This window comes from Hyaena hyaena, unplaced genomic scaffold (genome assembly GCF_003009895.1).
Source record: "Hyaena hyaena isolate Hyena2069 unplaced genomic scaffold, ASM300989v1 scaffold_296, whole genome shotgun sequence".
Lineage (NCBI taxonomy): Eukaryota > Metazoa > Chordata > Mammalia > Carnivora > Hyaenidae > Hyaena > Hyaena hyaena.
This window is the reverse complement of record NW_024080931.1, coordinates 1,824,129-1,851,043: the sequence shown is the minus strand read 5'-3', so window position 1 is coordinate 1,851,043 and position 26,915 is coordinate 1,824,129. Positions and strand designations below refer to the sequence as shown.

The 26,915-nt window shown below is 57.5% G+C and overlaps 2 protein-coding genes across 2 annotated transcripts in view; both read left to right on the top strand.

Annotated features, from left to right (window-relative positions):
* Positions 1-14,014, top strand: part of GNA15 (G protein subunit alpha 15) — a 21,823-nt gene extending 7,809 nt beyond the window's left edge. Inside the window, exons 3-8 of the mRNA XM_039247550.1 lie at positions 4,688-4,762; positions 4,884-5,038; positions 6,278-6,406; positions 8,699-8,828; positions 9,941-10,094; positions 13,119-14,014. Coding sequence (XP_039103481.1) covers positions 4,688-4,762; positions 4,884-5,038; positions 6,278-6,406; positions 8,699-8,828; positions 9,941-10,094; positions 13,119-13,345 — 870 coding nt within the window. The 3' untranslated portion in view covers positions 13,346-14,014. The remainder of the gene's footprint in view (positions 1-4,687; positions 4,763-4,883; positions 5,039-6,277; positions 6,407-8,698; positions 8,829-9,940; positions 10,095-13,118) is intronic.
* Positions 14,015-23,134: 9,120 nt separating this feature from the next.
* On the top strand, positions 23,135-24,672 carry S1PR4 (sphingosine-1-phosphate receptor 4). Its single transcript, XM_039247534.1, has one exon. The coding sequence runs from the start codon at positions 23,186-23,188 to the stop codon at positions 24,341-24,343; it is 1,158 nt and encodes a 385-aa protein (XP_039103465.1). The 5' UTR covers positions 23,135-23,185; the 3' UTR covers positions 24,344-24,672.
* Positions 24,673-26,915: the final 2,243 nt, after the last annotated feature.

Genomic DNA, 26,915 nt, shown 5'->3' with positions numbered 1-26,915 from the left:
TCACCATGTCGCAACCATGTCCCCTCAGTCAGTCCCCACCTTGTCATGACCGTGTCCCCTCAGACACCTCCACCCTGTCAGGACCGGGTCCCCTCAGATGGTCCCCACCCGGACAGGACTGTGTCCCCTCAGCCCCCCAACCCTGTCAGGACCGAGTCCCCTCAGTTATAGTCACCACCCTGACAAGTGTCCCCTCAGTCACCCTTCACCCTGTCAGGACCGTGTCCCCTCAGAACCCCCCGCCCCCATCAAGACCTTGTCCCCTCAGACAGTCCCCACCCTTCTGGCCATGTCCACTCAGACCCGCCGATCTGGGCCATGTCACCTAGGACCCCCGTGCTGGGTGATGCCCCTTTGGACACCTGGGGCGGAGCCACTTATCTTGGGCCACCAGGTTTTGTTGTTTCCCCCAGGAGTTTCCGCCAGGGAAGTTTGGCACCCGCCCCTCCTCTCGCGTCTCCCCTGTGGACCCCTCGATGCCTGGGGTTGGGGTCCCGAGCCAGCACGTGTTTGGTGGTAGAAACATCAATACCATGACGGGTATAGGAATCCGGCTGCGGGGGGAGCAGCTACGGGTGCACTTGTCATATTAACACTGCACACACGTTCCACCCCCGTAACAGCTGGTGGTGTGCACAGGGTGGTGGTGTTCACAGCGGACTTCTAGAACTAGGTCCTCCTGAGGAACTGGAGCCTTACCTCCCTCGGATGTTAGCTCCCCAGATCCCCCGGCCCCAGCCCGATTTACTCTCCGTGTCCGTGACTTGCCTTTTCTAGAAGCCTCATATAAGTGGGGTCATCAGTATTCATCCTCGTGTGACTGGCTTGTGTCACGTAACGTGATGTCCCCCAGATTCATTCGTGTTCTTACTTATTGCAGAATCCCCTTCTTTTAAGGCTCAGTAATATTCCTCTGTGTGTGTGTGTGTGTGTGTGTGTGTGTGTGTGCATGCGCGTGCACGCACGCACACCACGTTCTCTTCATGGACACTTTCGTTGTTTCTACACCTTGACTTTTGTGAATCGTGCTGCAGTGAACACGGGATGTTAGTATCTTTTCAAGATCCTGATTTCAGTTCTTTCAGTTAAACACTCAGAAGTGGAATTGCTGGGTCATAGGGTAGTTCCATTTTAATTTTTTTGAGGAGCCTCCACACTGTTTTCCACAGTGGCCGCACTATTTTGCATTCTCCCTGATGGCACATGAGGGCTCTAATTTCTCCACAGCCTCACCAGCACTTGTGTGTGGTTTTTAAAAATGTTTTATTTATTTTTAAGAGAGAGAGAAAGCGTGAGCAGGGGAAGGGCAGAGAGAGAGGGAGACACAGAGCCCGAAGCAGCTCCAGGCTCTCAGCTGTCAGCACAGAGCCCGACGTGGGGCTCAAACTTATGAACCTTGAGATCATGACCTGAGCCGAGGTCGGACGCTTAACAGACTGAGCCCCCCAGGCGCCCCTAGAAAAGCAGTTTTAATTGAGATGTAACACCCTGAAGAAGCCAGTTCACAAGCTCAGTGGATCCATCACAACGTAAGCACACGTGTGTGGCCACTGCCCAGGACAAGAGGCAAGAACAGAACCCCAGAGGTTCTTCCCAAAATCACTGCCCCCCAAGAGTAACCACCAGCATATATTGGGGTTGCCTGTTTTTAAACTTCTCATACTTGGGATTAAACAGAACATTTCCCACGTTTGGCTTCTGACGCTGCTCAGTGGTCTGTACTCCGTTCATCTCTGGGGGACATAGTTGTGGTTTGTTCATTTCTACCGTATGTATTTCACGAAAAGCAACGCATCTCTGTTGGGTGTCCATGTGGAAGTGGATCTGGATCGTAAAGTAGGTTAGATTTGGAGGAGACACCGGACTGTCTCCAAGCACTTGACCATTTCACACTCCCGCCCGCGCAACACGAAGAGCTCGGGTTGCCCCTTGTCCTTGCCAACACTTGCTGCTGTCGGCTCGTTGTAGCCATTCTGGTGGGTTCTTGGAAGTATTTCCTTGTGGTTCTGAGTTGCATCGCCCTGATTGGTTAGGAGGTCGCACACCTCTTCCTATGTTTGCTGGATACTTGGATGTTCCATTTTGCGAAGCAGCTGTTCAAATCTTTTGCCCATTTTTGGCATTGGTTTGGTTTTGCCCATTAAAAAAAAAGTATCATTGGGGTTTTTTTTCTTACTGATTTGTAGCAGATTCTTTGTATGTTCTGGAAAAGAACACTTTGTTATGTATTTTGCAAATATTTTCTCCCCATCCATACCTTGCACCTTCATTGTTTTTATTGTGTCTGGTTGAACAGCTCTTAATTTTAATGAAGTCCAGTGTGTCAGCCTTCTGGTTAACGGCGTGTTGTTGATTTTTTGGTACTTGGTTTTTGGTTTGTTTGTTTGTTTGTTTTTTGGTAGCCAGCTTAAGAGATGTTTTTCCACCTCAAGGTCATGATGAAACTATTGCTATTTTCAATTTTTAAAAACTTATTTACTTATTTATTAAAAAAAACCTTTTAATGTTTTATTTATTTCTGAGAGAGAGAGACAGAGACAGTGTGAGCAGGAGAGGGTCAGAGAGAGAGGGAGACACAGAATCTGAAACAGGCTCCAGGCTCTGAGCTGTCAGCAGAGCCCAATGTGGGGCTCGAACCCACGAACCGTGAGATCATGACCTGAGCCGAAGTTGGACGCTTAACCGACTGAGCCACCCAGGTGCCCCTACTTATTTTTTTTTTAAGTTTTATTTATTTATTCTTGAGAGAGCAAGAGAGAGAAAGCACGCTCATGGGAGCAGGGGAGGGGCAGAGAGAGAGGGAGAGAGAGGGAATCCCAAGCTGGCTCTGCGCTGTCAGCGTGGAACTGGATGTGGGGCTTGAAGCCGCGAGCCATACGATCATACCTGAGTGAAAACCAAGAGTTGGACGCTCAACCGACTTAGCCTCCCAGGCGCACCTCTATTGCCAGGTTTCACATGGAGCTGTATTGTTTCATATTTAGATTTACTTCATACCTGGAATTGATTTTTGTGTTGGGTGTAATTACGTTTCTTTCCATTTTTATCCTCCTGGCGCAGATATTCAATAGCGCCAGTGCCACTTAACACTTTTCCCACCATATGACAGTCTCGTCTTTGTGAGAAACCGGGTGTTCTGATGTGCCTGGATCTGTTAAATCTCACTGTTCTGTTCTGTTGGTCAATTTCTCTACCTTTGAGCGAATACCATGCTAGCGACTGTAGCTTCCTAATATGTAGTCGTGGAGCCTGCTAGTGTAAATACTTACACTCTGGTCTCCAGAATTGCGTCGGCTATTCCGGGCCCTTTTGCGCTTCTACATAAAGATTAGAATTATCTTGTCAGTTTTTACATGCACACACCCCTTTCTGGGATTTTGGTAGAATTGCGTGGAACCCATAGATTAATTTGGGGAGAACTGGCACCTTAAAAAGGCTGCGTCTTTCAATCCACGAACACCGCACAGCCTTCCAACTATTTAGATCCTTTACATTTTTTCTTGGTGAGGGCGTCTGGGTGGCTCAGGCGGTTAAGCATCCGACTTTGGCTCAGGTCATGATCTCAAGGTTGTGAGTCTGAGCCTCGCATCGGGCTCTGTGCTGACAGTGCTTTGCTGTTGTTGTTTTTGTGTTTTCTTTCTTATGTTTTCTCTTCCTTCCTCTCTTTCTTAGCGTGAGCAGGGCAGGGGCAGAGAGAGGGAGAGAATCCCAAGCAGGCTCTGCACTGCCAGCACAGACCCTGATGTGGGGATCGAAGTGGGGATCGAACTCACAAACCGTGAGATCACGACCCGGGCTAACATCAAGAGTCGGGCGCTTAACCCACTGAGCCACCCAGGCGCCCAGCAGAGCCCGCTTTCAATCATCCATCCTCCCCTCCCCCTCTCCGCTTGCCTACATGTGCCCGCTCTCAGCAATAAACATTGAATAAGCAAACAAATGAATTTTTTCTTAGTGATGTTTGTGTATTGCAGTGTAGACAGCTTTCCCCTCTGCTGTTGGGTTTATTCCTAGGTCTTTGCTATCTTTTTCTGCTACTGTAAGTGGGATTTAAATTCTCGAAAGTGTCTTGAAAGTTAGCGGTTAATATATAGGCGCACGCTGGATGTGTGTTTTTTGAACTTGCGTTTAGGGGCCTTGCTAAGTTAACTAGTTTATCCTGACAGACTGTTCTGGATTTCCTACCTGCTGTCATGCTATCGTGAGCTGCCACAGCGTGACACATTCCTTTCCAAACCTGATGCCTTTCCTCTCCTTTCCCTCCTGTTTGGCCCCGGCAAGGACCTCAGTACGGCATTAAGTAGAAATGGCGAGCTCTGTCACATTCCCAGGCTCGGAGGCACCCGCAAACCACACGAGCGCACGTGCGCGTGGCCTCATGGGCGCGCGCACGCGGAAGCACACGCAGACGCCAGCACGCATGCGCAGACGCCAGCACGCATGCGCACACCCCAGGCGCACGCATGCGCACACACCCACACGTGCGCACGCACCAGGCGCACGCATGCGCGCTCACAGGCCAACTCAGGAGTCAGGCAGCCGCTCCTGCTGGAAGGAGAGGCGGGCAGATGGAGTGGAGGAAGGGCAGCACTGCGGCTGCGCGTGCCTCTACCTCCCCGAGGGACCTGCGCACGTTGCTTCATTGCGCTGTCTGTCGTGGGGGCGCCTGTAGTGACTTGCCGCATAGGCATCAATCAGAACTGCCGTGCCTGCACGCGCGTCCCTCGCTGTCCCTCCGCCCTCCATCCGGGTACCAACGCGGGTGTGCAGGCAGGAGCAGAGGGGCGGGCTAGGAACTGCGCGGGGCGGGGGGGGGGGAGCTCCGTCGCAGGGGGGCAGTGGCTTGCAGGGATGTCTGACTCGCCCCGGCCCTCCCTCCCCAGCACCACGCCAGTCTGGTCATGAGCCAGGACCCCTACAAAGTGACGGCTTTCGAGAAGCGCTACGCCGTGGCCATGCAGTGGCTGTGGAGGGACGCCGGCATCCGGGCCTGCTATGAGCGTCGCCGGGAGTTCCACCTGCTCGACTCGGCCGTGTAGTGAGTGTGGGGCCGGGGCCGCAGGTGTGGGTGATCTCGTCCCGGGACAGACGGGGCCCAGGCTGGTTGGCTCCCGCTGTGGGACATGCGGTGGGTGGTCTCGCTCCAGAGTGACTTCGTTCCTGGGGGGGGAGGGACACAGCTCCGGGGTGACGTCGTTCCTGGGGGGGACACAGCTCCGGGGTGACGTCGTTCCTGGGGGGGACACAGCTCCGGGGTGACGTCGTTCCTGGGGAGGACATAGCTCCGGGGTGACGTCGTTCCTGGGGAGGACACAGCTCCGGGGTGACGTCGTTCCTGGGGAGGACACAGCTCCGGGGTGACGTCGCTCCTGGGGGGGGACACAGCTCCGGGGTGACGTCATTTCTGGGGTGGACAGCTCCGGGGTGACATTGTTCCTGGGGAGGACACAGCTCCGGGGTGACGTCGTTTCTGGGGTGGACAGCTCCGGGGTGACGTTCCTGGGGGGGACACAGCTCCGGGGTGACGTCGTTCCTGGGGAGGACACAGCTCCGGGGTGACATTGTTCCTGGGGGGGGTCACAGCTCCGGGGTGACGTTGTTTCTGGGGTGGACAGCTCCGGGGTGACATCATTCCTGGGGGGGGACACAGCTCCAGGGTGATGTCGTTCCTGAGGGGGACACAGCTCCGGGGTGACGTCGTTCCTAGGGGGGACACAGCTCCAGGGTGACGTTGTTCCTGGGGTGGACAGCTCCGGGGTGATGTCATTCCTGAGGAGGACACAGCTCTGGGGTGACGTCATTCCTGGGGTGGACAGCTCTGGGGTGACGTCCTTCCTGGGGAGGACACAGCTCCGGGGTGACGTTCCTGAGGGGACAGTGCTTGTCGTCACACAGTAATGCTGTCCTGGGTACGATGTTGGGCATCGAGGGCGATTTGACAGACAGTAGCCTATTCCCAGGCCATCACTTTTCTTGGGACAGTGCCACCCCTGGGGGTGACAGCTTTCCCAAGGTGATGCCTCTTCTCGGTGAGACTGTTCTTAAGTTTAGGCTGTCCTTGAGGTCCTGCTGTCCTGAGGGTGAGGCTTCTTTCTCCTGATGCTTCCACAGCCTCAGGGTGACGCTCCTGGGCCACCTGCACACCCAGATGTCCGGGCCCCTCTTCAGGAGCTCCCCTCCCCCTGCAGGGTCTTCACTGGGCTTTGGGGGGGGGTGCGGGGGTCTGAGAAACAAAGGGGAGGCTGCGGGACAGGCCTCAGGGCTCCTCGCTCCGCAGCTACCTGTCGCACCTGGAGCGCATCACTGAGGAGGACTACGTCCCCACAGCACAGGACGTGCTCCGAAGTCGCATGCCCACCACCGGCATCAACGAGTACTGCTTCTCTGTGCAGAAGACCAACCTGCGGTGAGCCCGGAGCTGGGGAGGGCTGCCTGTGGAGGGGGCAAAGGAACTGGGGCCCTGAAGGATGAATAGGAGTTTCCCGGTTCTCAAGGGGCTTCCAGGCTGAAGGAGGCTGAGCTGGATCCAGACCCCCGAGTCCCCATACAGCCAGGTCTGGGACCCAGAAAAGCCCAGAATGAGGCAACCAGAGCTCCAGGAGGGCAGGCCCTCCTGAAGGAGGGACATCGGTGTTAGGGCTTCAAAGGGTGAATAGGAGTTCAGGAGGATACCTCTTGAAAGGCGCCTCGGTAGGAAGAGACAGAGACTGTGCGGTCAGCGATTTTCCAGGGGGATTGATCCAGGACTGGGGGAAGCTCAGATGGGGTGAGGTTGGAGGTCAGGAGGCTCAGGGCGGGCAGGAGCCATGGTCCAGGCAGGAAGCACTGGTAAGGGCCAGGGCCACGGTCATGGGGATGGAAATGAAAGGATGGTGTATAAAACGGTTTCCGATGTAGAATGGGCAGGACTGGATGAGTGTAAGAGTCAGAGAATCAGAGACGGGGTGACCGCGGGGCCATGGCGGCGGCGCGTGAGATTGCACGGTGACGTCGTTTGGGGGCACGTTGAGTCTGAGGTGTCTGGAAGGGGGTAGACACACACAGGCCTGAGCTGGAAGGCAGAGGTGTGCGTGGCCAGCGCAGCAAGGGGTCCGGGCAGAGCGGTAGCCAGTGTCAAAAACTAAAGTCAAGGTCAGGAAGAGTACACTGAGAAAAGGGACTTCTGGGATTGGCATTTAGGGGCCATCAGTGGCCTGAGCAAGCTCTGTGTCTGTGGGCTGATGGTGGGAGCCGCGGGGGGTGAGGACTGGGCACAGGGGTTGTCACCTCACCCACACCAAGTCCCACACTGTCCTGGATCGACCCCCCAACATGCTCCTCCGGCCTTTGCAATAGTCCTTACCAGGAAGGCTCATAATTTATCTGTTTGCCATCAGTCTCCTCCCCTGACGGAGAGCCCCACCAGGCTAGGGGGTGAGTTTGAGTCTCCTGCTTTGCTAGTGATGATCAGCTCAAGATCAAGGTGGAACTTGGTAAATGTGGGAGGAGAGTAGGAAAGATGGAAGGAGAAGCAAGTGGATGGATGGGTGAGTGTGTGTATGTAGAGATGTGTGCAGGGTGGGCAGACGCGGGCATGGTGGGTGGGTAGATAAATGGATGGATGGGTGGGTAGATGGGTAGATGGATGGGTGAATATGCGGGTGGATGGATGGGTGGATGGGCGGGTGGATGAATGGGTATATAGATGGATAGATGGGTGGATGCATGGGTGACTATGTGGGTGAGTGGAAGGATGGAATGGGTGGCTGGCTGGCTGGCTGGCTGGCTGGGTAGATGGATGGGTGGGTGGATGGATGAATTGGTAAAAGTTTTGGAACGAAGGTAGAGTTTGGGGAAGTCACAGGAAAGGCTGGGCTGAGGTGCTGATTTTTAGGTGGGAAGCCTTGAGTATGTTCTCAGGCGAGGAGAGAGCTAATAGCGGGGTGAGGGATCAGAGGGATCCGATTCGGAAATGGGGGGCTGGCAAGTAACCCCCCACACCTGTCCCTGCAGAGCCCCCCCCAGCAGCCACTGCACCCCCTCCCGCTCTGGGATTGGAGGGGGTCTGAAGAGGCACGAGAGTGGCTGTCTCTGGGATGGGGAGCCACAGGCCCCAGCCCTGGTTTCCCGTCCACACAAAGGGGCAAGTCCCTTCTTGCTCTGAGGCCTCTTGGCATTTCCTGTTGGCTGCCTGGGCAACAGTCCCGTCCCGGGGGAAATGACGCAGGCTCGTTATCAGTGACCCACATTTCTTAGAGAGAGAACAGGAAGGCGGGAGGGCTCGGGCTTTTGTTGTGGTGTGTGTGGGGGAGGAGGCTGGGCCCTCGCCCTGGGCCACACACCGAGGGGACCGCGGTGGCCGGCCAGGACAGCACGGCCACCCCTCAGGGACGGGGAAACTGAGTTCTGAAGCTGTTGTACGGTTTGCCGCCCGGTCACCCAGGCAGAACCAGGGCCGATGCTTCTGAACCTGACCCGCTGTCCTCTGCCACAGTGCGGCAGCTCGGGAAAGTGTCCCCCTCCCTTGCCTCAGTTTCCTTGTGTGTAAGTGGGCAAAACACCCCACGGGGCGGGTGAAACGCAGTGAACACACAAGAGGCATTGGCCCAGTGGCTGCCACCGATTCTTGCTGCTGTTGATATCGGCCTCGACGTGTCCCCGCCATCTGGGGCGCCGCGTCTCAGGGGCCCGAGTTCTGACCGGGGCTGACTTCTGGCAGGATCGTGGACGTCGGGGGCCAGAGGTCAGAACGCAAGAAGTGGATCCACTGCTTTGAGAATGTGATTGCCCTCATCTACCTGGCCTCCCTCAGCGAGTACGACCAGTGCCTGGAGGAGAACAACAGAGAGGTGAGGGCCACCGTAGGTGTGGGGACGCCGCCTCCCGCCGGCCCCCAGGCGTGCACCCGAGCAGGAGAGCCCACGGCCACTCCTGATGGGGTCCGGGTTCGTCTGGCGTGGCCCCACCCTCCCGTCTTCCGTGCTCAGAGCCTTGAGTCCCAAGACAGGTGCACACACATGCGCTTGTGTACAGGGACCCTGGACGCACACACACGCACGCGCAGACATGCACGCGAAGGGGCGCTGGAGCCCCGAGACGCGGCCCCCCAGGAAGCACAAGGCAGCTGCCCGGGAAAATGGGTCCTCGCCTCAGGGGCAGTGTCCTGCTTTTATTCCGAAAGGCTGGGCATCGCCCCCTCTCTCGGGAGCTCTTCTCCGAATTTAGACCCTCCCATTTCTGACATCTGCGCTCTTAGGGGTGAAAGCTCCACGTGGCCGGTTTGGGGAGCCAGGGGTCAGATGCCGCCGTCTTGACTTTCGGACGGAATCAAAAGGTGGATCTGAGGTCGTCCTGCCACAGACCCTGCTCCAGTGCGGCCGCACGAGGCGTCCCGGTTGGCTGGGCTGTGTGGGGCCGGAGCTCCAGAGACTTCTCTGCCAGTGCCGGAGGCCGCACACCCCGACCGGCGTGTTGGCCAGGCTCAGGCCTCCTGAGCCAGTGAGGGAGACTCTGTCCCAGGCCCTCCCCGCTTCTGGGGGTCGCTGGCCGTCCTCAGTGTCCCTTTGCCTGTGCGCACGTCACCATCTCTGCCTCCGCGGTCACATGGACTTTTTCCCACGTATCTGTCCAAATGTGCCCTCTTTATAAGGACACCTGCACTGAACGTGGCAATGTACTTACTATGATTTCTACTAATTACAGCTTCAAAGACCCTCTTTCCAAACACGGTCCCATTCTGGACTTCCGGAGTGGTGTGCCCGTGGGGACACTAGTCAAAGCAGTAGGGGCCACATGAAAGCACGGGCACACCTCCCCCACCTCCCCCCCGACCCAGCCGGGAATGGCGGAGCCCTGAGCTCCTGGACGGTTAGGCTGACAGCCCCGTCTCCACGTCGGGGAGGGCTCCCGGCTGGGCCAAGGGGGCCGTCAGAGCCATGACCTGCCTGTTCCCCACAAACAGAACCGAATGAAGGAGAGCCTGGCCCTGTTTGGGACCATCCTGGAACTGCCCTGGTTCAAAAGCACGTCTGTCATCCTCTTCCTCAACAAGACTGACATCCTGGAGGAGAAGATCTCCACCTCCCACTTGGCCACCTACTTCCCCAGTTTCCAGGGTGAGTGGTTCTAGAGCTCTCTGGGCCCTTCGGCTCCCACCAGCAGCTCCCAGGAGAGATGCTGGGCCAGACGCTACCCCCAGCTGGAGTCCGTGGAGTTTCAAACGGGTTGGGACAGACCTGAGTTCCAGACCCAAGCCGGGAGTCTCAGTGTCCCCCCTGTAGAGCTGGGGGTGGGGATTGGCAGCCTCCGTCATTCTCGAAGCACCTGCTTCAAGCAGGAGTCCTAAAGAAGCAAGGGTCACAGCTCTTCTGCATGCGGCCCGCTGTCACGCATCATCAGGAGCCACACCTGGAAGTCTCAACACCTGGTTCCGGAATCTGCCTACGTTTTTGAAACTTCTCTTTTTGTGTCTTTCATAGTCACTGCGTCTATGTCTGATCAGCAGAATACTTTTTAAAAAATTTTTAGTTTTGAGAAAAAGAGCAGGGGTGAGGCAGAGAGGGAGGGAGACAGAGGGTTGGAAGCGGACTCCGCACTGAGCACGAGGGGCTCGAGCTTACTATCTGCAAAATCATGACCTGAGTTAAGTCGCACGCCGAACCGACTGGGCTGCACAGGCGCCCCTCGGGTGGCAGACTGCTAGGGAAACGGGTGACTGACCTCGGAACAAGCCCTTGCGCGGCACAAGGTTTTCATGGACACGGGCACCCTCTTTCCCGTGGGGCTTGGAGCTCATAGGTGTGTGCGGTGTCTCGGCAATTCTTGCCTGAATTAGGACAGGACAGTGTCACAGAGTGGGTTTGGGGGCAAGCCCTCCACGCAGCCCGCGGGGCACAGGGCCTGGCCTAGAGTCAGGCACAGGTCAGTGGATCCTGCAGAGGGGGGATGGGGTTCTGGGGAGGGGGGTACTGGCTAGCACGTCCCCCCCAGGGCCACTGCAAGGATGCAGGGTCTGGTAGAAGTGTCCCAGGTGAGTGACACACAGTCCCCAACGTTAGGAACTTTAAGCAGCCTCTGACTTCGCTCACGTTTGCGTGGGGCAGGAACTTGGGAAGGGTTGAGGGGGGACGTCTGATCCGTGTGGCCTCAGCAGAGGTGCTGGGATCCAGATACAGGTGATTCCCCTGAGCTCCCCTCCCTCCCCCTCCCTGCCTCCCGCTCCTTCTCTCTCCCCTCCCCTGCCCCCTCCCTTGCCCCAATTGGGGTCTCTGAATCCAGGGCCTCCTCACGAGGCTTGGGCTTGCTCACAGTGTGGCTGTTTCAGGAAAACCAGACTTCGGCCCGGGGAGGGAGTGGCGGGGGGGGCACTCTGCTCTGGCAAATCAGTCAGGCCTGCTCGTAGTCAAAAGGAGGCAAACAGACTCCTCTCTCGGCAGGGGGAAGCGCGATGGCATCCTTTCTGGGGACAAGCTGGCTTCACTTCCTGGGGCCGCAAACTGGGAGGCTGAAAACAACAGGCGTGTTTGAGATGGGGATGTGGTGGATCTGTTCTTTCTGGAAGCGCCGAGGGAGGGTCGGTCTCAGGTGTCTCTCCTGGTTTCTGGCGTTACCAGTAATCCTTGGTGTCACTGGGCTTATAGGTGCAGCCCTCCAATCTGCCTCTCTTGTCACACGGCCTTACTGTCTGTGGGTTTTTCCTTTTCTTATAAAGACGCCCGTCATTGGCCGTAGGGCCCGCCCCAGTCCAGTGTGACCCCATTTCAAGCTAACCAATTACATCGCAAAAGACCTTAATTCCAAATGAGGCCACTTGGCAGTATCTGAAGTTCTGGGGAGACACAGATTTGGGGCAGACACAAGCAGCATGGTAGATGGAGGTCTTAAGTTTGGTGACATCACCACAGGTGTGACGCCTGGCCTTGTCAGGTCTCAGAGCCCATGAGGCCAAGCGCAGCCAGTCATGCCCAGAAGACTTAGGGCCTGAGAGGCAGATGCAGCTTGTCCCAGCACGGGGGACGCCCCTTACTCCCTTCCCAGCTGGGCAGCCGTGGGGAGAGGATAGAGCGGTTTTGAGGGACTGTTTTCCTTCATGTCAAAGGAAACCCTCATGACTCATCCTTTTCTCCCAGGCAGAAAGGCTGGGGTCCCCTTTGCCAACTTCTGGGTCTCCGTCCCTCCCTGTGTGTACTGAGTAATTTGTGATTATAGCAACAGCTAACGAGTCTAATGCTCTTGGGAGCACCCTCATGTAGGGACTCGTCTGAGCCTCATTAAAAAGCGCTGTGCGGTGGACTTCCTCCTCACTACTGTAGAAGTGGGGAAACTGAGGCACTGAGAGGTACAATCGCTTGCCAAATGTCACATGGCCAGCGAGGGGCCAAGGCAGGATTAGAACCTGGGCTGTCTGGATCCGGCGCCACCAGCCCTCACCACTGGGTACCCCGCCTTTCTGGGAGAATGAGAATAACATTCTGATTGTGGAGCAGAGAGCCCTCCACATTCTTGCAATGAATCCTCACAACTCTGGGAGGCTTGAGACAGGACCCCCATTTTACAAACGAGGAAACTGAGGCTCACCACGGTTACATGGACTGACATAAAGGCAACCAGACTAGTAAGTAGCAGAACCAGGACTTGGGTTCTGGAAGCCCTTAGCTCACCTTGTGCTGGGGAGAGAAAGGGAGCCCGAGCGTGGCGGGTTCCTCACCAGGGTGGCCATCCCTCCGCTTCTCTCGGCCTCAGTTTATCCATCTGCACCTCTCAGGACTGTCTTTCTCTGCAGCTCCAGACTCCCATCCCCTCAGCTGCAAGCCCAGCCACGTGAGAGGGTTTCTTTCTTTAATGCGGTGCTGCCCAAAGTCCCAGAGCCGAGTCTTACTGGTCCACTCCAGGTCACGTGACTCACCCGAGTCCTTCCTTGATGGTCCCGTTGGCTGGACCTGAAGGTCATGTGACCCTCCAGAGAGACCAAAGATGGCACCGGCCAGCACCACGTGGTCCCTGGGGCCCCTGCAGCCCGGTCGTCATCGGTGCATGGAGCAGGGTCTCCACATCCCCGTCCTTGACCCAGGAGGGAGGGTCTCCCGCCTGCCCCGCCGGCCGCGTGCCCTGACTGCCCTCCGCCCCCCCCATCCCCCCAGGCCCGAAGCAGGACGTGGAGGCGGCCAAGAAGTTCATCCTGGACATGTACACCAGAATGTACGCCAGCTGCGTGGACAGCGCCGACGGGGCCCGGAAAGGTCCACGCTCCCGGCGACTCTTCAGCCACTACACGTGCGCCACGGACACACAGAACATCCGCAAGGTCTTCAAGGACGTGCGGGACTCGGTCCTGGCCCGCTACCTGGACGAGATCAACCTGCTGTGACCCAGGCCCCGCTGCCCCCGGGCTCCGACCCGCACGTGGGGGGGGAGGTCTGTGGACTGGTGCTCAGTGACCGCAGATGCCCTTTGTCGCTCGGTCCCAGGTCCTGGGAGCGGAAGGACTGTGAGTCCGTCAGAGGCTGAAGGCCAGGTGTCACCCCCTCCTTTGTCTGCCCCTCACTGGGACAGCCCCTGAGTCAGCCCCTGGGTTGACTCAGTTTACCTCCTCGGAAAGGGAGCACAAGGGCCACTTGGGATGACAGGGTGGAGGAAGAGGTGGGGAGAACGGAGGACCTGGCCCGCCCTGGGCAGAGGCTGGGACCCCCACGGAGGTGCTGCCCCAGCCCCGAAGCGGGGCAGCGGTCATTCCATCCCAGGGACCGGGCTCTGGCGCCCCCTAGCGGACAGGAGGTGGCACCGACCAGCTGCAGGCCCGGGTGGCGCAGGGGCCTCCCAGCTCCGGAATGGAAGAAAAGACCCCGAAAACCCTGTCCCTTTCACGGCCTGGGGCTCACAGTGCGTCCTGCCCCGTTCACAGACGAGGGAAACCGAGGCCCATAGGCATCACCCTGGGGGCCGGGCGCGCTGCGTCTTCCATCCCTTCTGTATTTATTCCCTCCCCTTCTGTGGGGCCCCTTGCAGGACATTAAAGAAACGACACTCTGGACACCTGTGATTTTTTAGGGACGTCCTGTTGATCACTGTGCGGCCCGTCCCGGGTGGGGTATCGACATGGAGGAGGGGAGGAGTGCGTGTGGTCCGCCCGCCTGTGCAGGGCAGGCCCTCGGAGCTGGGGACTGAGGATGCTGTGGGCCAGGGGGCGGCCGCGTCTGTCCCTGGCCTGGGGGCGGGGAGGACATTTAAGCCCGCCCTGTGTCGTTACCCCGGATTCGAGCAGCCACCACCCACGTCAGATGAAGGTGGAGATTGGGATGGTGGTGATGGTTCCACTTACCCCGGAAGGCGGGCCCCCCTCCAGGGCCCACTGGGTCACAAGCCAGCCCACCTCTGTTTTCAGCTGGGGAAACGGAGGCACAGAGAAATGGAATCACTTGACTAAGGCTCCAGCCTGCAGGAGGCAGAGCCGAGATACTGATTCATCCAATGCTTTTTTTTTTTTTTTTACTTTTAAAAATATGAACTTTATGTTTCAGAATAGCCCCATTTACAGAAACCTTGTGAAGTTGGTACAGAGTTGCCTTAAGTAACCACAGCCGGTGTCCCCTAGTGTTAACATCTTAATATGGTGCTTTAAAATTTTCTTTTAATTTTGATTTTATTTCACAGAGGGGGGTGACGGGGAGAGGGGTGAAGGGAAAGAATCTGAAGCAGGCTCCACACTGTTAGTGGGGCCTGACGTGGGGCCCGATCTCACCACCACGAGACCGTGACCTGAGCTGAAACCAAGCGTCGGGCGCTCGGCCGACTGGGCCACCCAGGCGCCCGTGTTTGGTCATTTTTAACAACTTGGTTTCATTCAGAGATTGACAAGTAGGGGAGCATCTCGTCCGGCAGACAGACAGACAGAAACTCCTGACTTGTTTTCGTTCGATGACGCGGCAGGTTTGAAGCGCGCTGGTCCGGGCAGCCAAGATAAAGTGCCACGCTCTGAGTGACTTCAGTCGCAGATTTGTACTCCCTCTCAGTTCTGGACGGCAGAAGTCACGGTGTGGCCGAGCACCGTCCCTCTGAAGGCCCCAGGGCGGGATCCCTCCCGCCTCTTCCAGCTTCTGGGTCCCCCAGGGACCCCATGGCCTGAGGCGCAGCCCCTCCTCCGTCTCCATCTCTGTCGTCACATGACCCCTTCTCTCGTGTGTGTGTGTGTGTGTGTGTGTGTGTGTGTCCACGTTTTCCTCCCTCCCAGGGGGCAGCGGTCGTACTGAATGGGGGCCTCCCCCAGTGACCTCGCCTGAACTTGATTACACCTGCAATGACCCTATTTCCAGAGAAGGTCACGCACCCGCTGTCAGGGGTTGGGGCTCCACCTGCCCTCTTTGCAGGTATTTTGGGAAAGTCCCTCGGTGGTTTGCATGGCGCTTTCCTTGCCATTAGGCTGAAGTTCCGGGTTCAGGGGGCAGGACCACGGAGGCAAGGGGCCACTTCCCCCTCATCGTAGCTGGAACACCGGTGTGACACCGCTGTGGACATCGGGCCCCTGGCTGAGGGGTCCCCCAACTCTTTTTGAAAACTTTTTTTTTTTTATCGTGGAAAATATCAAAGCTACAAAAACAGGGAGGTGAGGCGAGGCTGCAGCCGGACTTCTGTGAGCTCAAGGCATGTTTGCTTCCGTACGTCTCTTCCTCCAGAAGCAACTATTAAGAATTGTTTACTTTTTCAAAAAATTTTAAATGTTTATTTTTGAAGGAGAGAGAGCACGAGAGGGAGTGAGCGCAAGTGGGGGAAGGGCAGAGAGAGAGGGAGACGCAGAATCCGAAACAGGCTCCAGGCTCTGAGCTGTCAGCACAGAGCCCAACACGGGGCTTGAACCCCGAACCTTGAGATCATGATCTGACCCAAAGTCAGATGCTTAACTGACCGAGCCCCCCGGGCGCCCCTTAAAAGTTGTTTTCTTAACAACTGTGTTGATAGAAAGATCAGTGAAATGCAGAGGGGGCTCCGTGTTACAGATTCGTGATGATTGTATTTGCTTCCTTCTTCTAAATCCAAAAAGAAATTAAAGACATTCGCACAGGCCCCTGAAAGTATCATGACCCTGAGCTGGGGACAGAAACCCCTTCCCTACACGGTCGGTATTGACCCCTTCCGGCCCTCCGGCCTCCTGGCCCCACCGCGCCCGACTCGTGGTGACTCTGATTATCCCTGGTATCACGCCGTTTCATCATCACGCACTTCAGGGCACTGTTCTGAAACAGAAGGCCTCCCTCTTCCAAAGTGTAACCATAATGTAACATTATCGCAGCAACGAAGAGTAGCGATGGTTCGTTAATATTAAATACCCAGTGTCCAGATTTCTCCATTTGTCCTGTACGCGTCTTTTTTTTCTTACCTTTGTATTTTGCAGGAAGTTTGGGTCTCCAGAAAACCTGCAGGCGTAGAGCCCAGCTCCCAGGTGGCCCTGGGCCCGCGTCCCCTGATGTTGGGTAACCGTGCAACACGCCAGGCTCGCGAAACAAGAAATCCAGTGTCCGCGGTGCCGGTCAGCTGGCCCGGGGGCTTTGTTCCGAGCGGGCCAGCTTTCCCCGATGCCCTCTCCCTGGTCCAGAATCCCGCGTCGTTAGTGTTGGCCCTGGGCCTGCCCGGGTTCGGTTCGGTTCCCGAAACTTAGGTTTCGGGATGTTTGCTCTCGATTTGACTGACGCCGTGCATTTTTGGAAGGAATCCCGCAGGAGGGATGCTGGGACCCCATCAGGGTGTCTCCCGACTGGGCCCACCGGGGCAGCGGGTCTGGTCGGCGGAGGTCGCATCCCGAGGGCGTTTGCTCGCAGACAGAGCCCACACGTGGCGTTTGGCCGCCGTAACTCTTCAGCTGTAAGCGTCCCCGACCTGTTCCTCGCTGCCAGTTCTCTGTCGACGAAACCAGGTCACTCGTCCCGTATCCCAGCCTCCTGACCCGGCGAGTGGCGACCTGGATGTCGACGAACGTGCCCCCTCCCCCACCCCGGCACCCCTGCAGGCTGATCTGTCCGGAGACGTGAGTGGATTTTTAGGCGGTTGCTGTAAGCCTCCACCCGAGGACACAGAACACCTGCTTGCTTCTCGCTCTGCGAGTCTCTGGGTCTCTGTCCGTCTCCGGGAAACACGTAGCAGAACAGCAAGTTCACTCGCTCGCTCTCCTTCGTGTTAATGATCATCTCTGGACGGAGGCGAGCATCAGTCTGATTCGTCCATCATGAGTTTCCCTGTGAGCCTTTCTCCTAACGGTCTTAGCAGCCACTGGAGAACATTCCTTGAATACAGCATTGGGGATGGTAAGAGTGGGGGTATTCTAATGCTTTCATTTTCTCTGAATTTATTGCCTGGAATTATTCTATTTAAAAAAAAAAAAAAACCAGAAGAGTCAAAAGGGTCTTGAAGAGGTACGTGCACACCCATGTTCCCAGCAGCGTTATTCACAGCCGCCAGGAGGCAGACAGCCCACATGTCCAGTGATGGACAAAGGATAAACTCGATGGGGTCCATGCACACGCTGCAGTGTTGTTCAGTCTTAAAGCTTAAAGAGTTAAGTTATCTCGGGGCGCGTGGGTGGCTCAGGCCATTGAGCGTCTGACTTGATTTCAGCTCAGGTCATGATCTCATGGTTCGTGGGATCGAACTTGGGGTTTTCTCTCTCTCCCTCTCTCTATATCCCTCCCCTGCTCACTATCTCTCTCTCTCTCTCAATAAATAAATAAGCTTAAAAAAAAAAAAGTTAGGACACCCTGCCACCTGCCACCACGTGGAGGGCCCTGGAGGACACTGTGCACAATGACAGAAGTCAGACACAGAAGGACATGTCCTGCGTGACCCCTCACAGGGGGTCCCCAGAGGAGTCCCGTCCACAGAGACAGAGTAGATGGTGGGAGCCGGGGGTGAGGCAGGGGGCGGGCGTTAATGTTTCATGGGGACAGAGTTTTAGTTTGGGGAGATGGAAGGCTCTGGAGACAGATGGTGGAGGTGTCTGCATGACAGTGTGAATATGCTTGACGCCACTGAGCTGTGCGCTTGGAGACAATAAAGATGGTATATTTTATGCTACGATTTAAGAAAAAAATTTTTGTTTCTATTTTACTATGAGAGACAGAGTGAGAGACACAGAGTGCGAGCAGGGGAGGGGCAGAGAGAGGGGGAGACACAGAATCTGAAACAGGCTCCAGGCTCTGAGCTGTCAGCACAGAGCCCGACGTGGGGCTCGAACTCATGGACCATGAGATCATGACCTGAGCTGAAGTCAGATGCTTAACCGACTGAGCCACCCAGGCGCCCCTGATTTTATCACAATTAAAAATAACTTTAAAAACTTCGTGTGACAGGGGAAAAACCCACCTCTCCCCTATCGAGTAACTGGTTACCCAGAAATAGAAGCCGCATGGGAGAGACGGATGAACGTCTGCTCTTCCGCTTCGGGACTTGGCCTTCGCAGCCTCAGAGCAGCGACGGCGTCCCCATCATCCCGGGATGCGAACCACGACTCCTGGAGGTTTACTGCTCCGTGTGTTTCTTGCCCTTCACTCAGCCACCAGGGGCGGCCTCTGCAGCTTGGCGCCTGGGTCCTGCGGACTCGCCCCCACGAGCCTGAGGAGTTCCTAGCCTGTGGCGGCCGTTAGCTCCTCCCTCACTCGCCCAGCCCCAACCCTGCACCCGGCCATGTCTCCAAGGAGCCCTGCTTCTTTTGAATGGGAAGTGATATTTAGGGACCACAACCTGACCACAAAGTGAGGCAACAAGTTGCGAAACGATGACAGTGAACTCCCGTATACCCTTCATCTAGGTCAGGGATCCACCACCGGCCTGCGCTCCGCCTGCTTTGGCAAATAAAGTTTTATTGGCACAAGGCCAAGTTCATTTACATATTGTCCCTGCCAGCTTCCACTACAACAGCGGAGTTGAGTAATTGTGACAGAGACCGTCTGGGCCGCACAGCTGAAAACATTTACTATTTGGCCCCTTGCAGAAAAAGTCTAACTCCCAGATACACCCGTGGTTAACCTTTTGCTTTGGGTCTCGCTGGACACGGATCCTAAGGGTATGTAATATGTTCTATAGAAAACCTTTTTTTTCTTAATTTTTCTAAATAGTTTAAGAGTGAGTTGGACACATCACGAACCTTTACTCCAAAGCACCATGCATTTCCTATGCAAACACCTCCAGATATGCAAGCCAAGGGTGATGGTCAAGTTCAGGAAATCTAGCACTGACGGAATAATGTTATTCAATCGACAGCCCCAGTGAAAATCCCGTCAGACGTCCCGGGGTTGACTTTTACAGCACCTTCCCCCACACAGCGTCCGTCCCGGTCTGGGGATCACTCGCTGCACTTGATTCCATGCATCCTGCTTCTCCTATGATCCAAGGCTATCGCTCACGACCTCTCTTGACCTCAACTCTTTGGAAAGTGTACAGGCCACTTTTCTGGGGGATGTGACTCAGGGTGAGTCTGTCGGCTGGCACGCACCTCCGGTGGGAATCTCCGAGCAGTGACCGGTCCCCAGGGGCGCCTCCCATCAGGAAGGCACGATGCCCGTGAGCCACACTCCCGGGGATGTTAACACCACATCCTCCGGGCTTCTGGTGGGAGACGTTTGTTCTCTTCACAGTTAAAAAGTACTCTGGGGGGCACGTGGGGGGCTCAGTCGGTTAAGCGTCCGACTTCAGCTCAGGTCATGATCTCACGGCTTGTGGGTTCGATCCCCGCGTCGGGCTCTGTGCTGACAGCTCAGAGCCTGGAGCCGCTTCAGATTCTGTGTCTCCCTCTCTCTCTGCCCCGCCCCCACTCACACTCTGTCTCTCTCTCTCCCTCAAAACTAAACATTTTAAAAAAAGAGAGAAAAAGTAATCCGTGGGAAGATGCTTTGAGATTATGCAAATGCCCTGCTCCCCAGTCATTCCACCCAGTCATCGAACTGCCTGGGCCAGTTACTGCTGTCGAGGTCACACGTGATGGCTGCCCTGACTCTCCCTGGGGGGACGTCTACCAGGGGAGAGGCCGGATCACATGGAAAGATTCTTCTCTTTTTTATTTTTCCTAACCGGTTTTATTGTTATAAAACCATTTCAACATAGAACTGACCACCTTAATCACTTTAAATGCGTTAACTTCAGTGGCGTTAAACCATCCCAAACGCTGTGCAGCCATTCACCTCTTGTGAAGCCGAACTCTGTCCCCATCAAACCCTAGCTGCCCCTCCCCCTGCTCCCCGCCCCCCGCCACTGGTGCCCACCCACTACTCCAGTCTCCCACCTTCGAGGTCACCCAGTACGGCGGCCCAGATCGCTCTGGGCTTGGGCGGCGGCCGCCCCGTCAGCCTGGCCCCCATGCCTCTGACAGGTCCCCGTCCTGACCTCCTGGCACACCGTGAACTTGCAGACTCCCGTGGCGCTCTCCCGCCCCCACCCCTGGAACCGGCCGTTTCCCCCAGGAGCCCTGCAGGCGGTATTCAAAAGGCAGGATCTGGGCGCCAGATGTAACTGTTGTTACTGGCTTGTCTCAGTGGACAGAGCTATGAAATAGATTTTTTGTTTAAATCACCACGGGGCCTGGGGCGCCTGGTGGCTCCGCCGGTTAAGCACCTGACTCTTGGTTTCGGCTCAGGTCATGATCTCACGGTTTGTGAATTCGAGCCCCACGTGGGGCTCTGTGCTGATGGAGTGGAGCCTGCTTGGGATTCTCTCTCCCCCTCAAAATAAATAAACTTAAAACAATAAACTAAAATAACTCATCACAGTCCACGCGGATCCGCTCCCTCCAGGGTTGTTTCGAGTGCTCTGTTCCACGTTGACATCCTCTCCCCCCCCGCCGAAGACCTCTCGTAATGACATCAGTAGCCTTGCCACTTCGCTCAGTCCCATAATACACACGAGACTTTCAGAATTACTACACCCTGCCAGTCCTGAAAACTCATGTACCAAACAACATCCACTTTTTTTTTTTTTTTTTGTCAGTTCCTTCTGTGTTTAGTGCCGTGCCCAGAAGTTGCACAGGCTGGGTCTGCTCTGTTTCTGGGCAGGCATGGTTTTCAGCTGTTTTGCACTTCTGATCCAGCTCCTCAAGCGTTTCCCCCGCACCCTGTTGAGTTAATGTCATCGTAGGACATAGAAGGCATACACAGAGTGTGAAGGCTGAAGAACGTTCAGAGGGAGTCGGTCCCACCTCTTTCCATTTCAACTCTACCCGCCCCGCGGAGGGAAGCAATTTCATTGGTTTCTGGTTTATCTGTCCCGTGTTTCTTTTGCAAAAGCCAGCAGATATGTGTCTATCTTATTTCCCCTTCTTTGTTTTGCAGAAGGCAGCATACTACCTATAGCCTTTTGTGTTTTCCCCACTTAACCCCACGTCCCGGAGGCCAGGCCGCTCCCAGCCGCTCGCTCCCTCTTGGTCGCAGCTGCGTGGTACTCCTCGAACTTGGCAGCATCGCCATCGGCCTCTCTCCTGGGTGCGCCTGTGGGCTGCTGCTAATATTTTGCCTTCACAAGCAACCGTGAATCACCTCTGGCATGCATGCTCGTGCACGGTTAGAGCTGTGTCTCTGGGGAAGTTTCTAGATGGGGTAGTGCTCTTTTGTTGCCTGGGGATAATTGTGAGACTAAATACGGTGCAGTGCACACACGGCCTTCCGCAGGCAGCAGGCAAAACGTGGCAGAGGGTCTTTGTTGGATAGCTTGGCCTTGTTAGTCAAGCTCTGCTCTCTCGTAACATTTACTGTAGTCCTGAATTTGCTCTCTGAGACTGGGGTCAGGGATCAGTCTAGGGTTAGGGCTGAGCCTGGACTCGGGGCTCATTCTGGGCTCAGGGCTCCATCTGGGCTAAGAGCTCAGTCCAAGATCAGAGTTAAGCCCAAGATCATGGCTGAGCCTGGGCTCAGGGCTCAGTTTGGTTTCGGGGCTGGGCCTGAGATCAGGGCTCGGTCCAGGATCAGGGCTCTGTCTGTAATCAGGGCTGAGACTTGGATCAGGGTTCAGTCCAGGATCAGGGCTCAGTCTGGGCTCAGGTCTCAGTTCAGGATCAGGGCTCAGTCTGACATCAGAGCTGAGCCTGAGATCAGGGCTGAGTCCAGGATCAGGGATTATTTCAAGGTCTAGGCTCAGCCTCAGTACACACAGTGCCTCTGTGAATGTGCCTGAGCTGGGTGGTTCCTTGTGAAGTTGAGGCTGAGGCTCCGTTCTCAGGGATCTGGGGTGCTCCCTGAGCGAGACTCAGCTGCACGTCCCCCTCCTCAGCCTCACAACCCCACGGCCCGGCAGCCCTGTTCCCACAACCTCCTCCTCAGACCTGCTTGGTCACCTCCAGGGACAAGACACGACTGCCTCCCCAGGCAGCACCTGTATCTGTGGCTTTCTGGACCTGCCCTGCTCCCAGGGCTGAACACTGAACAACGGGAAGGGTTGAGGCTGGTCTGCCCTCGGCCTGTCTGGCGACTGCCGGGACTTGCGGGGATGCTGGAGCCCCTTGTGTGAATCTGGGGATCCCCACTCAGATTCCCCACGACAGGCCTGACTCGTGCCACCCCCTCCCCTCCAGGGGTGAGGGGAGCGGCCCCGGCTCAGCCACAGGAGCGGCAATCCCGAGGGTCCCGGCCGAGACCTACACGTGTCCATGTCTGGGTGTCCCCCTCCACCTGTGTGTTCTCCTGGGCGACGGGGGACAGCGGGCCTCGCCTCTCCAGGCCTCAGTTTCCCCTTCTGTGGACGGTATACAGCAGGCCAGGCCCGGCCCTGTCAGGGGAATAAAATGAGATGTGCCTATGCCTTCCATGAGGTATCTGGGGGTGCTCGTGTGTGGGCGGTCACTGAACACACTTATTAAGCACCCACTGTGTGCCAGGCAGGCTTGGAGAATAACAGGATCCTGGAGGCGGTAGCCTGTGGGGGCAGGGGAGGTGCCCGGCCCGGGAGAGGGTGGCGCGTGCCTGGAGGGGCCCGTCTCCCTTCCCCTCTGGGCCCTCCCCCCTCCCCCGGCTGTCAGTAGCACAAGGGGGCGCAGATAGGGTGTCGCGGCAGGGGCCCCCCGCCTCACCCTCCCGACCGTTGGGATGCCCCTCCCTGTCCCCGGCCTCACCCCCAGCTGGGGGTACCTTGAACATAACAGGAAATTTCAAATAACAGGAAACCAAGGCCAGGCAAGGCGAGCGGCCCCACCCTGCCCAGGGGTGAGTCGCCGCGGGGCGCAGTCTGTCCCAGGGGACCCGCCATGAACAGCACGGGGCCCCCGGCGGTGGCCGCCGAGTCCTGCCAGCAGCTGGCGGCCAGCGGGCACAGCCGGCTCCTCGTGCTGCACTACAACCACTCGGGCCGGCTGGCGGGGCGCGGCGGGCCCGACGAGGGGGCCCTGGGGGGCCTGCGCGGGCTCTTCGTGGCCATGAGCTGCCTGGTGGTGCTGGAGAACCTGCTGGTGCTGGTGGCCATCGTGACCCACATGCGGTCCCGCCGCTGGGTCTACTACTGCCTGGTCAACATCACGCTCAGCGACCTGCTCACGGGCGTCGCCTACCTGGCCAACGTGCTGCTGTCCGGGGCCCGCACCTTCCTGCTGGCGCCCGCCCAGTGGTTCCTGCGCGAGGGCCTGCTCTTCATGGCGCTGGCCGCCTCCACCTTCAGCCTGCTCTTCACGGCGGGCGAGCGCTTCGCCACCATGGTGCGGCCGCTGGGCAGCAGCGGGGCCGGCCAGACGGGCCGCGTGTGCGGCTTCATCGGGCTGTGCTGGGTGCTGGCCGCGCTCCTGGGCCTCCTGCCGCTGCTCGGCTGGAACTGCGTGTGCGCCTTCCCGCGCTGCTCCAGCCTGCTGCCGCTCTACTCCAAGGAGTACATCCTCTTCTGCGTGGCCGTCTTCGCCTGTCTCCTGGCCGCCATCATGGTGCTCTACGGGGCCATCTTCCGGGTGGTGCGGGCCAACGGGCAGAAGGCCCCCCGGGTGCTGGCCCGCCGCAAGGCCCGCCGGCTGCTCAACACGGTGCTCATGATCCTGGTGGCCTTCCTGGTGTGCTGGGGCCCGCTCTTCGGCCTGCTGCTGGCCGACGTCTTCAGCTCCAACGACTGGGCGCAGGAGTACCTGAGGGGCATGGACTGGATCCTGGCGCTGGCCGTGCTCAACTCCGCCGTCAACCCCCTCATCTACTCCTTCCGCAGCCGGGAGGTGTGCCAGGCCGTGCTGAGCTTCCTCTGCTGCGGGTGTCTCCGGCTGGGCCTGCGGGGGCCCGGGGACTGCCTGGCCAAGGCCGCGCAGGCCCACTCTGAAGCCTCCACCACGGACAGCTCGCTGAGGCCCAGGGACAGCTTCCGGGGCTCCCGGTCGCTCAGCTTCCGGATGCGAGAGCCTCTGTCCAGCATCTCCAGCGTGCGGAGCATCTGAGCCACAGCAGGGGAGTGAGCAGGGGGCTCCAGTGGAGAGGCGGGAACAGGGCAGCCAGCCGGGGTGCGTCCCAAGGTCCTGTGGTCCTCCTCACAGCGCCCAGGCCTGCTGACGCCGAGCAGGTGTGTCCGGTGGTCTCCCTGGAGAAGGAGGTGACTGCTCACTGGGGCAGGGAGGGTTCCGGAGCGGGGATGAGGGTCTGCTGTGTACACCCCCAGCTCCCATATCATCCCAGGGAGTCGCGGCCCCTCCCCGGCCTCAGGGGGCGCCCAGGCTGCAAGGGGAAGCTGTGGGGTTGACCTCCTGGCAACACGGAAGTTCAGTGATGGTTCATCCCAGCCTCCCTCTTGTTCACGTGTGGGCGTGGGGCTGCGGGCCAGCCGGCGGCGGGCGGGGAGGTGTGCCCGTGGCCAGGGAGGGCCGTGCGTCCGTGGGGGTCCGGGGAGCGGCACAGTGAGGGTGCATGTGTGTGCGAGGGAGGGAGGCGGGCATGGGCCTGGGGAGCCAAGAGGGTGTGCGGGCGTGTCTGTGTGTGCACAGGCTCCTCCATGTGTGCACGCGCGTGTGCAAGCATGAGAGCCTTGGGCTGCCAGGTGGGGCCGGCGCCCCTCTCTCTCACTTCCCCTTTCCCTGCCCCATCTCTCATCCTGGGCCCCCGCAGCCTCTTCCCCGCCTCTGGGCTCTGCACCTCGTGGGGGCCCCATCTGCGGGCCGACAGAGGCCCAGCCGCCTGGCCCTCCCGACCTCGGGGAATTGTCCACTTCTTAGAGTTCCCTTTATTTATTATTATTATTTTTAAAAGTTTACTTCATCTCCTAGTTATACAGCTTCAATAGCGTTTTTTTGGTTTTTCCATCTTCTTTTTTTTTTTAAGTAGGCTCCACGCCCTGCATGGAGCCCAGGGTGGGGCTCGAACCCACAACTCTGAGATCAAGACCTGAGCTGAAATCAAGAGTCAGACGCTCAGCCGACTGAGCCACGCAGGTGCCCCCAGAGCTCCCTTTAGCACTAACTGCCTTGCCCTTCTCTCCTGTAAAATGGGCCTATAACGGGTGGAGCCCATGGCAGGCGGCGTTCACCAGGGCACGTGGTGCCGAGCACATCTGACAAAGCCTCTGCCACTGGTGGGGAGGTGAGGTCCACTCCGGGAGCCCCGTGGCTGTCGAGCACTTGATAAGCGGTCAGCACCACCGGTGAACTGAACTTAGTTTGAGTTTAAATAGCCCGTGGCGCTCGCGGCAAGCACGCTGGACAGCGCAGGGCTACGTCCTCAGTGCGCAGCCACTTTCAGCTCGTAGCAAGTTCCCTCTCTGCAAATTTCCTGCCTCGGGCTTGCCACGTTCCAGCGGGGGCAGCACCTGCCTGCCACGTGGGCACCGGCGGCTCTTCTCTGACCCTCGGTCCCGTCCTCGTACGACGAGGGGTGAGGTGCGTGGACACGCTAGCCGCGGCCGGCCGTTTACGATGAGCGGAAATGAGATGAAATTTTAAAATTCACTTTCTCGGTGCACCGGTCGGCTGGAGGTGCCACGGCACACGGCACTCGGCACAGACTGAGTTCTCAGCTCGATCACCTCCGTGAGGACCCTCTCTCCAAGTCCAGTCTCATTCTGAGGACTCAGATGTGAGCTCTGAGGGGACACAATTCAGCCCATGGTGTCCAGTCACGCCAGCCACATCTCAAGCACTCCCCAGTGACATGTGGCTCGTGGGCACTGTTGGGGATGGTGTAGATGCAGGACATTTCCATCATCGCAGAGATTTCTGTTGCACAGAAACTGCAGGCCTGTGGCCAGGCGCACAATAAACTGGATGTTCTTATATTTTTCTGGCTCTTATTGTCACGTTGCTTGGTGACAGCAGCAAGCGGGGTAGGGTCTTGTGGAATCTGCGGTGAGTGGAGCCTGGGCCACCCTGAATCTGTCAGCCTGTGCTCTGGGCCCATGTGAGCTGGCCCCGCCGCCTCTGTGGGTCTCGGCTTTAGGATCACCTCCTCCAGGAAGTCCTCCCTGATTTCCCCTCCTCTCTAGGTCTCCTCTCAGCTCCCACAGCTGCTTGCACGTCCCACACAAACTGCAGGTGTGACCGCTTCTGGTCACTCATCCATTGCCTCCCCTGGGCTGTCAGCTCTGGGAGTGGGGAGACTGTGGTAGTGTCTGAGTCACTGCTGTGACCAGAGTCCAGAGAAGTGGCCCCAACAGCACGCCCTCCTCGGAGCCTCAGAAACCTCTTCCTCTCCCTCTTCCCCACCCCGGCCCCCTCCCTGCCAGCAGCAGGTCCCAGGATCCTGACTTCTGCCGGTTGGATGGCTCAAGCGTCTGTAACCTGCTATCATTTTCCGGCTCTGCCACCCACCACGGGCCTCAGCTGCCTCCTGCAAAACGAGGGTACTGCTAGCGCTTGGCCTCCGGGCACGCTCATAAGGTGCGGCCTATAGAGACCCTCAAACTGTCACGAGCTGTGTTTTTAAATGAATAGCAGTAACAACAAAGGCTTGTATATTCCTCAGTGCCTGGCGCGCTGCTCTCGTCGCTCTTTTATTAACTCATTTAACCCTCAGAAATCCTCTAGG

Excerpts from the sequence above, each read along its gene's own strand:
- S1PR4 (XM_039247534.1), top strand. The coding sequence starts at position 23,186 with ATGAACAGCACGGGGCCCCCGGCGGTGGCCGCCGAGTCCTGCCAGCAG.